This window comes from Mustela erminea, chromosome 4, assembly GCF_009829155.1.
Source record: "Mustela erminea isolate mMusErm1 chromosome 4, mMusErm1.Pri, whole genome shotgun sequence".
Taxonomy (NCBI): domain Eukaryota; kingdom Metazoa; phylum Chordata; class Mammalia; order Carnivora; family Mustelidae; genus Mustela; species Mustela erminea.
Window position 1 is genome coordinate 14,503,053 of NC_045617.1, and position 14,702 is coordinate 14,517,754.

The 14,702-nt window shown below is 41.0% G+C and overlaps 1 protein-coding gene across 19 annotated transcripts in view; it reads left to right on the top strand.

Annotated features, from left to right (window-relative positions):
* Window positions 1-14,702, top strand: part of SYNE1 (spectrin repeat containing nuclear envelope protein 1) — a 462,745-nt gene that overhangs the window by 383,247 nt on the left and 64,796 nt on the right. For 18 of the 19 annotated variants that reach the window (XM_032338689.1, XM_032338697.1, XM_032338702.1 and 15 more), the window contains 3 exons: window positions 1,048-1,242; window positions 4,777-4,902; window positions 8,904-9,059. In XM_032338689.1, coding sequence (XP_032194580.1) covers window positions 1,048-1,242; window positions 4,777-4,902; window positions 8,904-9,059 — 477 coding nt within the window. Of the gene's footprint in view, window positions 1-1,047; window positions 1,243-4,776; window positions 4,903-8,903; window positions 9,060-12,783; window positions 12,953-14,702 lie in introns of those variants that run through there. The other variant, XM_032338709.1, reaches the window with a different exon arrangement.

Sequence of the window (14,702 nt, forward strand, 5' to 3'; positions counted from 1 at the left end):
GCACAATATACTCCATGAGTTCCCACGGAGGCTGTGATGTCCAGAGGAGCCATGTGGTAGTCCCATGTCCCATGTCCCCGATTCGAGGAAATGTCATTACCAGCTGTCTGGTCTATCAGTTAGGAACCTCAGAGTTGCTCTAGAGCTTTATTCTTGTTCTCTCCCTCCCCATTTCTAATAACTCCCAGTTTCCATCCCCACTGGCACTATGTTAGATGAGGGGCTCTTGGTTTCTTACCTACAGAGACGACAGCTCTCTACCCTATTTCAGTATCTCCAATATATGCCCTTTTCCATTCCGTCTTCTACCCTACTGCGGAGGGTTTTAATCCAAACACATCGCTTCTCTGCTTAATATTCTCCTGTGAATCTCAGTCACTTTCACTGTTAAAAAAATTCCCGTGAAAGGTGTGATCTTGTATCATTCTCTGCTACTCTTTCGTATGCCTGGCCCCTGAAAACTACACCAGGGTCCTGAATTCATCCTCATGCTCTCATATAGTAGCTTTGCCCGTCTTCATTTCTCTGCATGGAAGGACTCTTCTCCGACTCCTGGCCTTTGTCATACGAGGTTCTTCTTAGCCTTAGTATGCATAGGTCCTCCAAGACTCATGAAGCCTTTTCCCTTTGAGGAAACCCGTCTTGCGTCCGTGTGGGTTAGATATTTGAGCACTGGTCTTTCTTGGAAGAGGGTTGTTTGTATGAAATGAACATCACAAACAGTTTTTTGCAGAAGAAATGAAAAAATCCTAATAAAACTTAAAACAAGTGAAACATGGGGCAGTGTGTTCCCTATGCATCCGTCTCCTCGAGCAGTTCCCATATTGCGCTTTGAATGTATTTAACTTGGGGACAGAAATTAAGCCTCTCCCTGTTGAATTCTCATTCATTCATACAGTGCTGCACTCACGCCCCAAGTGCTAGTCCATGAATGTTGGATAAAGAGGGTATGCAATGTATGGAAAACCATACAGTCACTTAAAAACATTGTAATGGGGACCTGGTAAAGAAAAGAATGAGAAAGTAAAAAGCTGTGGTTCCTTTCAGTTTAAAGAAAAAGTGTTCCTGCGACAGCAAGGCAGCTACATCCTTACAGTGGAGGCAGGCAAGCAGCTCCTGCTCTCGGCCGACAGTGGGGCTGAGGCCGCCTTGCAGGCAGAGCTCAGTGAGATCCAGGAGAAGTGGAGATCAGCCAGCACGCATTTGGAGGAACAGAAGAAAAAACTGGCCTTCTTGCTGAAAGTAAGTGCTGCTCTTTCCTCCTATAGACGTGATGCAATTTCAAAAGCCACGTAAGTAATGTGCTGCTCCCTCCTGTTAACTTTCCAGACAAGGCAAAGATTGTTAAGTCCTACCCCGAAGTGTTTTGATCCCATGCCCTGTGTCTTATTTAAGACTTTGTCCTGTCTTGCACGAACTAGAGAAGTTTCCCAATTTTCAGCAATTTGTCTTTCAGAAAAATCCCCCAGCAAAGTAGTTTTAAGTCTAATAAGGCTGTCCAAGTGATAGATTCTGATAAATGGTCAGTCGGTGCCGAGCCAAGGGCCATGTGATGATTTTATAAATCCAAACAGGAATGCAAAGAGTAGATTCCACTCCCTGATCTAAGACTCTAAAGTGGTTTTTAAGATTGGTATCTCTTATTTTATAGCAGGGAAAAACCTATCCAAGAGGACACTCTTGATTTCATCCTAGTTTCTCCAAGCACGTCGCTATGAGATAAAATTCAGGAGGTATATTAAGCCTTTAGTTGGATACAGAGAGCATACTGAATCACACCGCAAGTCTAGAGAGATGTAGCTTTATCCAACCCCCTCCAACAGGATGCTTTCTCCCTCACTTTCCGTAACCTTACTCAATGCATAATCAGAAGGCATTGGAAAAAGGGCATGGTTTCTGAAGTCAGATCTATCCAAGTTAAAATCATAATAAACCAAATAACCTGGTTAATTCAACCTATCTGAGCCTCAGTTTCTGCCCCTCTAGAGTGGGCACGATTACCCCTTCTTTAGCCAGCATCATGAGGATTTAATGAAATCATGAAAGCAAACAGATGGCACAGGACCTACACAGACTGAGCATGTGATAAATGATGGTCATTATCACTGTTGATATCATTATCAGATCAAAGAGTGAACAGAGCTAAATGGTGAAGTTTTATATACATTGGTAGTCTCTAACTCTTCAACAAAATTATCTATTAAATTTGACCTGCCATGTTTTTGGATCACAGGTACTAACTAAAGGTAATGGAATACATTTTGCTTTTATAATGCTTCAAGTACACACCCATTGGGTTTATTCTGCTGAATTTTATTTAATAATACATTACCTTCTGTGTAGGATATAATCAGTCAAAAATGCCACTGAATATTTGTTAAAGAACTGTTATTTGCTTGAAGCACAATTCATCAGTAATACAATATGTCTGATTCTTTTTTTCTTCTTTTTGTGCTTTCAGGAAAGGATTAAAAATGCTGTAACTCATTCTGTAGAGATCATTTTAATCATATATTTTTCTTTACTTGTGATGTGATTTTTGGACATATTCCCAAAACTTTAATTAGGTGAAATGGCTGAGTCACTGCGTTTGCTTTTCTTGCCAGTCTGTTCATTGGTGTGTAAAACATACACGTTGATAGATGTTTGCAGACCATGACATTTTTTTGTTTCCTTGTAACTCATGTAGTAAAAAGACTGGGTTGTAGCTTTGGAATCTAAACCATCCTTGGAAAGGGGAATCCTTATTCTTCTCTTGTTAAAGTTTGTTATATTTTAAATCATACACTAGGACCCATTTGCCTAAGAAGGAATTTCTGAAGCTAAATTCTAATGTTAATGTCATTTTTCTTTATTTTAGTATATCTTTACATCATAGCTATAATGCTTATCTAATTTTAGCCCCTGATTTACTGCTCTGAGTCCGTGTGCCAAAATACAGTGATTCCCATTCTGTGACCTTCATGCTCACCTGCTTCACTCTGGCCTCTTAATTTTGTTGTGGAAAATAAGAAACTGACCTTTTCTCCTTTAGGTCAATGAACATTCACTGATGACATGTAGATAGGTTTCAGAATGTGTGATGATTTCATTGAGAATGCTGTTCTGTTTAGTAAGAGGACCTCACTGTGCTTAGCATTGATGAATTACTTGTAGCCTGGGAACACAGAGATATTTTAACAGAGGGGAATGGGAGCACATCTGACCAGACAGACAGTTTGTGTTTTTTCTGGTACACAGAAACAGGGAATGTGGTTATGCACTCTAGGAAGTTCCCTGAAGGAATTTAAAGAGAAATGAGACTCTTGGGCCAAAGGCTCAGTTCAGTTAGAAACCAGAAGACCTTTTGAGTAGGGAGGCACTTCAGTCAGCACTTCTGACAGAAGAAAGTTTGGGTCATAGCACTTATGGGTGGCTTGTGCTAAAAATAAAACATCAGGAAAGAAGAGAGAAAGAGCCCAGACAAGAAAGGACTGGTGACAACGGAAGAGATAATGTGAAGGAAAAGGCGACATGATTTGGCACCAGGCTCGCTACTAAAAGCAGGTCTAGTTGTCTGCTCTTGGAGCTCAGTCATTTAAGTGGTGGGGAGCGGCCACCGCGAAGGGTTACTGGCAAGGCAGGGCAGAGGAATGGGAGGTCATAGGCAAAATTAAGGAGATTTGTTGAGATGAATTTAATTTGAATTGTCACTGAGACACTAGATAAGAGTTAATTTGTAGATCTAATGCTAAAAAGAAGCAGGTCTCCATTATGGTTCCTATCATTTTTTTCTTTTACTTAAAAAAGAAATACATGTGTCTGATTAAAAAAAAAAATCAGGTAGTAATTAAAGTATGAAGAGTGAAAAACAAAATTTCCCCTATAACACCACCAAATCCTCTAATTTTCCACAGAGGTAAACACGGCTACGAGTTTGGTGCGTCATCGTCCAAAACACAACCACATGATGTAGGTGTTCTCTGTCACTCTGTGGAGATCTACCAGTCCACACCGCCATGCTCTTCACGAGTAACCTGCTGTAGCCTTCCTCAGAGCTCTCATTACTATTGGACATACTTGATGTCTGTTTTTAAAATTTTGCCTTATCTCTCTGCTTCCACTTATTGATTGTTTCGGGTTTCGTGTGCTGTGTACTCAACCTTCTGGGATGCACGTGTCTGTGCCTTCAAGATGAGATCCACCTGGTACCAGCCTTTGGTACTTGGGATTCTGCTTCGGTAACAAATCAAATGTATGTGCCACATACTGTTCGTATAATGAATTGAATCAGAGTCAGGGTTATATTATTTTTTACTCTTCATCCTGAAAGAGATTCCATATCCTCTTTCTTTAAAATCTCTTACAGAGCATTTGACGTTGGGTAGACACCTTATGGATGGGGTTAGGAAAGAGGCAAAACACTGTGATTACCTCTTACCTCTGCAGATTGATCCAAATGCAGATAACATTTTTGAGTACCCGTGATATTCTGGGCCTTGTGTTTGAGTGTTCATACCCACTGCTTCCTCCAGTCCTCCAGCCTTTATAGAGTTTGTGGTTTGCCCATTTTCGCAGGGAAAACCGAGGCGCAGCGTATTACCTGCTATAAGTCGCATAGAGGGAGCAGAGAACTCAGCTGTCCTGCTGCTGCCTACATGACGATGGATGTGGACTCCCCAGTGAATCCTAACTGTTTCTCTTGGATTAAAGAGAGGGTTTTTCTTTTGTTCCAGTTTCCTACCTAAGTTTAAAAAAAAAAAAAAAAAAGTGAATTTCTTTCTTCTCCCATTGCAGGACTGGGAAAAATGTGAGAACGGAATAGCTAATTCTCTGGAGAAGCTACGAACGTTCAAAAAGAAGCTTTCTCAGCCTCTGCCGGATCACCATGAAGAGCTACACGCAGAGCAAATGCGCTGCAAGGTAAACTGCGCCTGCGCTGAGCCGTTAGCCGTCACTTGCCTGTGAACTTGGTTGTCATGTTGCCTTTGAAAGCACAGCGCAGTCAGGCCGCTCCAGCTGCAAACAGGATGGTGCAGGTTCCCGGCTGTCGCGTTCAGGCAGACTACTCTGGGGAGACCCGGTTGTTATTTTATTGCAGTTGATGAAATTGTAGACCAGTTTATGGATTATCTTGAGAAATATAAACACAGCATTAAAAGATATTTAAAAGCCGGGTCCAAAGCAATAAACACTATCTCTTTAAAGCATCTACACTGGAGAGTTGTAGCAGACTAGTCTAGTTGGCAGAGAGAAGCGCAAGGCTCAGCAGCCTGGAAATCCCAGGCCCCTTCGGGGAACGCCCTCGTCAGTAAGGAAATGGGGAACTGTAAATAGCCAGTCTCAGGTATTGCACGGAGACACGTAGTCCTTCAGGGACTCAGGGCCCCAACTGCTTGAAAGTGACGATCCACACCACAAGTCGCAGCTGGAAGCGGATCAGGGGCGAATACAGACCCCTCCCTGCATCGTGAGCTTGCTGAGACCCAGGGATGTGGGGGCTGTAGGATGTGTTCCATTCATTCCTGTATTGTCAAGTGGAGTATCCGCTAGCCGTTCTCTCCTGAGCGATAGGCAGATCTTGTCAAAACGACTTTAGGGAATGTTTTTTTTCTCCCCCAAATAATACATGTCCTTGTGTTTCCCAGTCGTTTGCAAATTATTGCTGTGGAGTAATGCTGTGAAAACTTCACAGATCCTGGGGTGCCTGGGTGGCTCTGTTGGTTAAGCCTCTGACTCCTGGTTTCTGTCTGCTCAGGTCGTGATCTTGTAAGTTGTGAGGTCAGGCTCCATGCTCAGTGTTCAGCAGAGAGTCTGCCTGAAGATTTTCTCCTTCTGCCCCTACCCCCACTCTCTCTAAAATAAATAAATAAATCTTTTGAAAAGAAACTTCAAATACTTAAATGATTTGGATTTTAATCAGAAGGTCTCTGCTAGGGGCACCTGGGTGGCTCAGTGGGTTAAGCCTCTGCCTTCGGCTCGGGTCATGATCTCAGGGTCCTGGGATTGAGCCTCACATTGGGCTCTCTGCTCAGCAGGGAACCTTCTTCTCCCCCTCTCTCTCTGCCTACTTGTGATCCTTCTCTCTCTGTCAAAAAGAAAAAAAAAAGTCTCTGCCTTATGCTGGCTATGAAGTCATAAACATTAAAGAAAAACTAATTTTTTAAAGAAGTCTTGAAATCACAAAAAGCATGGATTCTTCAGTATCAGAATTTAAGGATATCCTTTGAAACTCAAAAGAGGCAGATTTATGGGGCACCTGGGTGGCTCAGTCAGTTAGGCATCTGTCTTTGGCACAGGTCATGATGCCAGAGTCCTGGGATCGAGTCCTGCCTCAGGTGTCTGGTTCTCCCCCTCCCATTCCCACTGCTTGTGCTCACTCTCTTTCTCTCTCTCTCTCTGTATCAAATAAATAAATAAAATATTTTTAATCACATTTTTTAAAAGATTTTATTCATTTATTTGACAGAGAGAGAGATCTCAAGTAGACAGAGAGGCAGGCAGAGAGAGAGGGGGAAGCAGGCTCCCTGCTGAGCAGAGAGCCCAATGCGGGGCTTGATCCCAGGACCCTGAGATCATGATCTGAGCTGAAGGCAGAGGCTCAACCCACTGAGCCACCCAGGTGCCCCAATAAATAAAATCTTTAAAAAGAAGAGGCAGATTTGGGAAAAAGAAATCTTGGGTGGCATCACGGATGATGGCAAGTGAGGAAAATATTATCTTGAGATGCAAATTCAGAAGTACACAAAGATTAAAAAGTTTGTTTTAAGTCTGTGATAGTAGATTTCTAACAAATGGTTAAAGAAAAGCGTGACAAACAGAAATAGGCATTTATTAGTCTCTTCTTACGTGGCAGTGACTATACGAGCGTGATCTCCATGGACATAAACACAAGCTCACGCGGACAGTCTATTATTTCCCTTTTACAGATATGAAAACTGAGGCTTCCAGAAGTTTAATAACATTTCCAAGTTAGTAAATATCAAGGCTCCCTGAGTCCAGAGGCTGTATTTTTAAACATGGACTCTTCTAATGGAGTCTGTGAGTCTGAAACAGTTCTTGTGGTGGTATTGTTTCTTTTATAATCCGTATACCATGGACTAGGTCTGATATTTGAGTTAGGGGCTAGAAATTGGCATAAACAGTGAGAAATCTTTACACTGGTATGACAGCTTGATATGTGTACAAATATAAGCAGAAATTCTGCGTATTTACTCCACCTGGATGGTTCGTTTTTTCAGCCAAATGCTGTTACCATGGGACCTCATCTCCCAAAATATAACAGTTACAATCATACCCGGCTATTAAATTTGGAGATTAAAAGGATGCATTTTGGTCCAGCTCTCTGCTACTCTTCCCCAAACCACCCTTAGCAGCAAAACAAAGCAATTACCTAGAAAATTCAAACTAAAACCTTGTTTGCCTAAATTGCCTGAGAAGTTAGCCTCAAACAGTACTGTTAATTGCCTTTCCTTTGGAAACTTGTCTCCTGTGTGAAGAGACAAAAAGAGAGGGGAAAAAGCCATGTGAAATACTCTATTTATACACAAAATTAGCTGGAATCTAAATGCATCAACAGCTGGCAAAAAGCAAGAGTTATACAAATTGCAAAACTGGTCAGCAGTTCGAAGCGTTTCAAAAACCAATGTCAACTCGTTGAAATGTTGTCTTGTGGATTTTTCCTTAAATTATTTCCCAAAAGGACAGAGTACATAATACTTTTCTTCAATAACCTGAAGAGATCTGTGTTCCTGCTGGAAATGAAGTTTTTCAATTATTTTCAATTGAGCAATAACAGCAACACATATTTTCAGCAATGACATAATATTAAGTCTATATCACAGAATGTAAACTTACAGTGTTTGAGGATGAAAGTTAACCTAGGAGTTAGGTTTTTTTTTAATATTTTATTAACATGATCAGTTAATTTGAGACAAAAATAAAGGCTGGATTAGCAGTTTATGAAATGAGTTTAAAAGTAAAGAAGATCATGCAGTGAGGAAACTTCAGTTTAGAAAAATGAGCCGGGAGCCGCTGGGTGGCTGTCAGTTAAGCGCCTGCCTTCAGCTCAGGTCATGATCCCAGGGGCCTGAGATCCCCTGGCATCCGGCTTCCTGCTCGGTGGGGATATTGCTTCTCCCTCTGCCCCTCTCCCCAGTGTGTATGCTCTCGCTCTCTCTATCTCCAACAAATAAATAAAATCTTAAAAAAATAAAGAAGAGAGAGAGAGAGAAAAGGTGAGCCAAAATGATCAGTTAAATGGTAAATAGATACATAGGAAGATTCTTCAAGCAGCCTGGGTTGTTTTATTTTCTAAGATTTTTTTTTTTAAGTTATTTGAGAGAGAGTGCATATGCAAGAGAGAGAGCATGATGGTTGGAGGTGAGGAACAGAGGGAGAGAGAGAAGTGGATTCCCTGCCAAGCAGGGAGCTAGGCTAGGCTCAATTCCAGGACCCTGAGATCATGACCTGAGCTGAAGGCAAACCCTTAACCAACTGAGCCACCCGGGTGCCCTGAAATCTGAGGTTTTATCAGAAGAATTTGATGAAGTATCAGACAACACCAGAACAAATAAAGAAGACCAAGTGAGATGTTGAAATAGGATGGTGTAGAAAGATAATTGTATCAAGAGGGGATTCTTTGGGTAGTTCGGTCATTAAGCATCTGCCTTCGCGGCCCAGGTCATGATCCCAGGGCCCTGGGGCTGAGCCCTACAACGGGCTCCCTGCTCCGTGGGGAACCTGCTTCTCCCTCTGCCTCTGCCTGCTGCTCCCTCTGCTTTTGCTCTTTCTCTCTCTCAAATGAATAAATAAAATCTTTAAAAATTTTTTTTTTAAATTTTTAAAAGAGGATTCCTAGAACACTTCAGGATTATTGAGGATAGATATCCATGGGCACTCACATTTTTGTTTTTTTAATCTAGGAGTTGGAAAATGCAGCTGGGAGCTGGACAGATGACTTGGCTCAGCTGACCCTCTTGAAGGACACCCTCTGTGCCTACATTAGTGCTGACGATATCTCCATCCTGAACGAGCGCATGGAGCTTCTGCAAAGGCAGTGGGAAGAACTATGCCACCAGGTAAGACAAACGGCGCGGAGCATTGGCTCGGAAAGGTGGAAAACCGGAAGACGACTAGGAATGTCAAATGGCTTGATCCATGCTTGGACCTATCCTATAATTCAGAGTATACATGGAGGAAGAACTCTGGTTTTTGAGGAAAATATTTCAGATTAAGACCATTGTATCTTAACATTATATTTGAGATGCATCTCAGCGGGATTCTCTTGCTGTCCCTTTCGCTGGCTGGCATAATATTGTAAAAGGAAAAACATTTTTTTTTTTTTTTGGTTCATGAATGTGGTCTTGCTGGGGACTGGTGCTCTTTTTCTTACTTTAAACATGTGAAAAACCTTTGTTTTATTTGCAGTTTTTGCTAAATACTGTGGAAACGGTTTTTGTATTTGGAAACATTGTGTCTGTTGATTGACCATTATTGTTTCCTAGTAATTCATGTGTTTGGCCTTTTTAGTCATATGTGATTCATTTATTAAGTATTTCCCTTGAACGTAATACTATAAAATTGAGATCCCAGATTGGATTTTGATTTTGGAATGGAAGGCAGAGATCGGTGGCAAGGCGATGAGAAGGCATCAGAGGCAAAGAAGAACATAGATTAAAGGCCCACAAGTGAAGAGCAGGTTCTGACTGATGGCCTGGAGACCGTCGCCTCCGGGAAGCTGGGAGTGTGTTAGTAGTGTCCCTTGCTCTACCTGATTGCTCTGCTTGGCCCTTAATAGCCTGCGGTCCATATTTGTTCAGTGAATCAGTCACATTAATGGCAGACTTCACAAGCTATAGTAGATGTTCCTACGTTGAGTTCACAGCAGAGCTGAGATGAAAATCAGTCCAGAGGAACCTGTGCAGTGAAGAAGGAGATTGATATAAACAAGTTAAAACAGTGGCTAGTGATATAAGCAAACTAACGACAGTGTGCTTTGCAGAGAATAAAGGAAATGCTTGTTGCAATGGATAAATCTTGAGCTGACCATTGAGAAGGGGAGCAGAAGAGACAGATGTGGAGGGAGTAAGTGGCTGGGTTGGACGAGGTTGCAGCTTGAGTAAAGGCACAGGAGTGGAGTAGACAGAGACCTGGCTGGGGAAAAGCAAGTGCTACAAGGTTGAGGAATGGGCTTTTGAGAAGGGGTCTCTTCCTACCTCCCCAGTTTCAGGCCAACTGTGCCATCCTAGAGATCTCTTCTCCAGCCTCCTCACTTTCTCTGACTTTAGAGGTGCTTCCCTTCATGCTTCAGAAAACATTAAACAGAGTTTACGAGGCTCATAGCCTCGTGAATCATTTGACATGAACAAGAAATTTGTTATTAGGTCAATTTCTCTCAATGTTTAGATGAAAAGCAAGAATTTCTCAGACCATTAGCCAAAGGGAAACTCTGGAGCACACTTCCTAAATGGGTGAATAGTTTTCTATGAATCTATACTTTTAAAAGGAAAGAGTGTAAGAGGTGATTTTTATAAACATGCCAGTGATTTGAGCTCAAAATTAATTTAGCCATTTTTCACTGAGCTTCATATTCTTAGTGAACACAATGAGACGCTCACGTTGAACGTGCTATTGCTAATCAGAGTACGTTATTCTTCTCTGAATTATTCAATCCAAAATCAGTACGTAACTATCCAGTAAATTATCATACGATTTTCTCATCTAAGGACTTCATCATGATATAGCATATAAGTACAAGAAAACTTGATGTGTATGAGTTATGGAAAATGATCACAGCAATGTTCAGTTACTTTTATGAGCCTTATTCATTTGTCTGTCTTAAAACTGAGAAAAATCTAGCACTATTTGCTAACTCAATACTTTTCAGCATATTCTGTGAAAGTAATTATACTATATCCATTTCTCTGGCTAATTGACGTCTTAAAAGGTGTCGGGTGGGGTGCCTGGGTAGCTCAGTGGGTTAAGGCCTCTGCCTTCGGCTCAGGTCATGTTCTCAGGGTCCTGGGATCGAGCCCCACATCGGGCTCTCGGCTCAGCAGAGAGCCTGCTTCTCCCTCTCTCTGCCTGCCTCTCTGCCTACTTGTGATCTCTGTCAGTCAAATAAATAAATAATCTTAAAAAAAAAAAAAAAAGCTGTCAGGGAGATAACAATTTAGATAATGGCTTCCACTCGCTTTCCAAATCTGCCACGAATTGCCCTACCCCAAGACCTTGTCAGACCACTCTTCCTGCCTACACTGACTGTTCCTTTCCTTATGATTTTAACCCATCTTTTTTCAAATACCACAACCCCTATGATGCCATTGTTTGAGATGGTCAAACCTCAATATTTTCCTGTTCCTCTGAATGCCCATTTCCCTTTGGCCCGTGCCATCACTTGACACTACATTGTTCCTGATGTCATCGTCATCGTCGTCTTTTTCTTCTTTTAAATGGTTTTGACTTTATTTCAAGACTACAAGGCCCTTGAGAGTGAAGACCATTTCTTTTTATCTCGAACAACTAACTGTTCCTATATACTGTTAATAATTTAAGGAAGACTTTAGGGCATTTGTTTTACGTCATGGTACTTACATTCCTTTAAATGTAAAATAATGATAGGGTCTTTGAATCTTTGAAATTTAAGAAGATTATGATTATGCAGTATTTTTTGATTTAGGAAAACACGCACTGTATAAAAATGCCATGACATAGAAAGGACACAAATGTCCAGTTATAAGATGAATTAGTTTTGGGGATCTAATGTATAGCATGGTGACTATAGTTAGGAAGACTTATTAGATTTTTGAAAGTCACTAAGCGAGTAGATACTTGATTTTTTAAATTAATTTATTTGAAGTTTTATTTGTTTTTAAAATTTCAAAATCATGAACATACAGTGTTCTATTAGTTTCAGGTATACAACAGAGTGATTGAATATATCACTCTGTGCTCATCAGTATAAGTGTACCTTAATCTCCTTTACCTAGTCACCCTTCCCCCCACCTCCCCTCTGGCAGTTTGTTCTCTACAGTTAAGAGTCTTTTTTTTTTTTTTTTTTTTGCTTGTCTCATTTGTTTTGTTTCTTAAGTTCTATGTATGAGTGAAATCATATGATATTTGTCTTTCTCTGACGGACCTATTTCACTTAACATTATACCCTTTAGCTCCATCCATGTTGTTTCAAATGGCAAGATTTCATTCTTTTTCTTATGACTAATATCTTAAATGCTCTCACAGTACACACAGAAATTGTAATTGTGTGACATGATGGATGTGTTAACTACTCTTGTGGTAATCCTTTCACAGTACAAATGTGTATCAGATCATCACATTGCACACCTTAAACTTACACCATGTTATACATCAATTATATCTCAAAAAGCTGGAAAAAGAAAAAAGGGGACAAAAGTGTCTATGTTTAACGTTGCTCCCCAGGCTTAGATATATCTAGGCAACAGTCTGTTTGGAAATATGTTGTGAAGGCTGCTGTTGATCACGTGATAGGCTGTGACAAGGCTAATACCTTGCACCTGTGAGTGGACTAAGACTTAAGTAAAAAAAGAGGAAGTGCATTGAATACAGCGTGTTTCTAGAAACTTTCTAAATTGAATGTCTTGGGCATGAAGCTAAAGCATCTGATCTCCCATTACTTCAGTCTAAAAAAATTATTTGACTCCGGTGAGATTTTAGTCATGGGGAGTCCTACCAAAGGTAACAGGACCTAGCTGCAAGTAGGAATATATCTTAGTTGCTAGTCCTCGAGCTAGTGTTTCCGGAGTACTGCCGTCGAGTCTGAAACCACAAAAGGAAATGAGCTTGAGCCTATGGTCTCATTCTAAAAGCTGAAAACTATAGTTAAACCTGGCACTATCCCACAGTTAAAGAGCAAGTAGCCTGTTCACAGTCCAATCGAAGCAGTGGACGAGAAGGCAGGAGTTGTCGGCACTGCAGAGCAGGAGGAAAACTTGCCGTGAGTAAGTGTTTCAGAGGAGAGTTAATGTAGGAAAGTGCACCGTTCACAAATAGACTCCCCAAATGGTTTGTTGTGTCTGCCTACAGCCAGAGCTTCTCTCCGTTTTTATTCCCATTTGGTTTTGTAGATCTGTGTGTAATTCTAGTTGAGATATAAATATATCATCATTGTAATTGCTTGGTGTTTTTCAAATTGTCATGGTAAAAATATGTGAAGTCGAAAAGGATGTATTTCCTGTTCAGCTGCCTCACGCTCTGGAGGTTTGAGCCAGTCCTTGCCAGCTATTGGCAATGAAAAGTGCTTGTAACCTTGCGAAAAACCCAAATATATGCTGAGCTAATAAATAATTCGAGGGTTCCAGCTGACCCCAAAGAAGGAGAGAGTGATGTTCACTTACCATATGGCCTAAATGTCAGTTTTACAAACCAAAAGGAAAACGCCGCCTCCATTATGAACTGACATCTCTTGAGCAGCTCTGGGTGCTGCTTTGCATCCAGCGCTTGTGGTCTGCCTGTGTCTTCTTTCAGCGGTTGCTTTACGGTGAGCAGATGAAGGCAACACTCCCGTGCCCCGTGGTAAGCACCAGAGACATATAGTCAAGCTGCTCAGTGGAGGTATTGAATACCTGAGTGTCAAGAGGGAAAAAGATTAAAAACTCAAATGAACCCCTGTACCAGTAGTAGTAAGAGTAGTAGTAGTAGTACTCATAGTAGTCGTCGTCGTCCATTAATGGCCAGCTTCCTTTACATCTTTGGTATGTACTGGCTACTTTCTTATTTTGTTTGTATTCTACTACGAGCCTACTATTCCTAGACATACATCAGTGCTTGGCACAGAGCAGACACCTGTTTACTGCAAACAGTAAATATTTGTTTAATGAAATTTGGAACAGATGAAAAATTCATTCACAAAGGAAGTAAGGTATAGAGAAGATGATTCCCCCTGCCCTGGTCATATCGTTAGCAAGTGATAGAGACTGTTTTTGAATCTTAGCTGCCCCTGGGTATTTGATCGTAATGTTCCACGGCAGCCTGTGTCAAAGACTCAAGCTTTGCTGGTTCTGTCTCATACTGACTACAAACAAATGCCTCAGATTTATCTAACTTTCTCTCTTCTTCACTCTGGAATGGGGGTAATAAAACCTACCTCTCAGGGAAATAGGTAGTATTTTTCTATTATGTGCTCCTCTTCCCTGTGGATCTTGTGGGGGAAAGCCTTAGAATTCGTCCTTGCTCACGGCCAAGATTTGGGGGAAGAGGAAAAGAGGAACCACACATAGCAAGAACCTAGTTAATCTTAATTAAATCTGAAGGGCAAGGGCTTTTACTCTTGTCTTAAAAAGCAGTTGCTTTTGGAACATGAAAAAAGAAAGTTACAAGCGTGTGTGTGACTCTAGCTGTGTAAAATGAAATGTTTACAGAATAAAATCTGAAAAGACACATACTAAAAACAAAAACAAAAACAAAAACAAAAAGCAGTTGTTTTGGGAGGTCCCAATTATGAAAACATAATTTCAGTTTGGACATCAGTTGAACCAGAATTTTAATGACCAACCACACTTTTGACTCTGATGCTGTGTGAATGACAGGGAAAAAAATCATATCCACCAAAAAATTCCACATTTTAGCATTCCTGCTGAAGATCAGAATCCAGTCTTCTATCACAGTTCGAGAGGAAAGGGGTTGCTGGAAGAATCTCGCTCTTAGCTGCATCTCTGTCTTGATAGAGCTTACTGTAGGTGAACTTT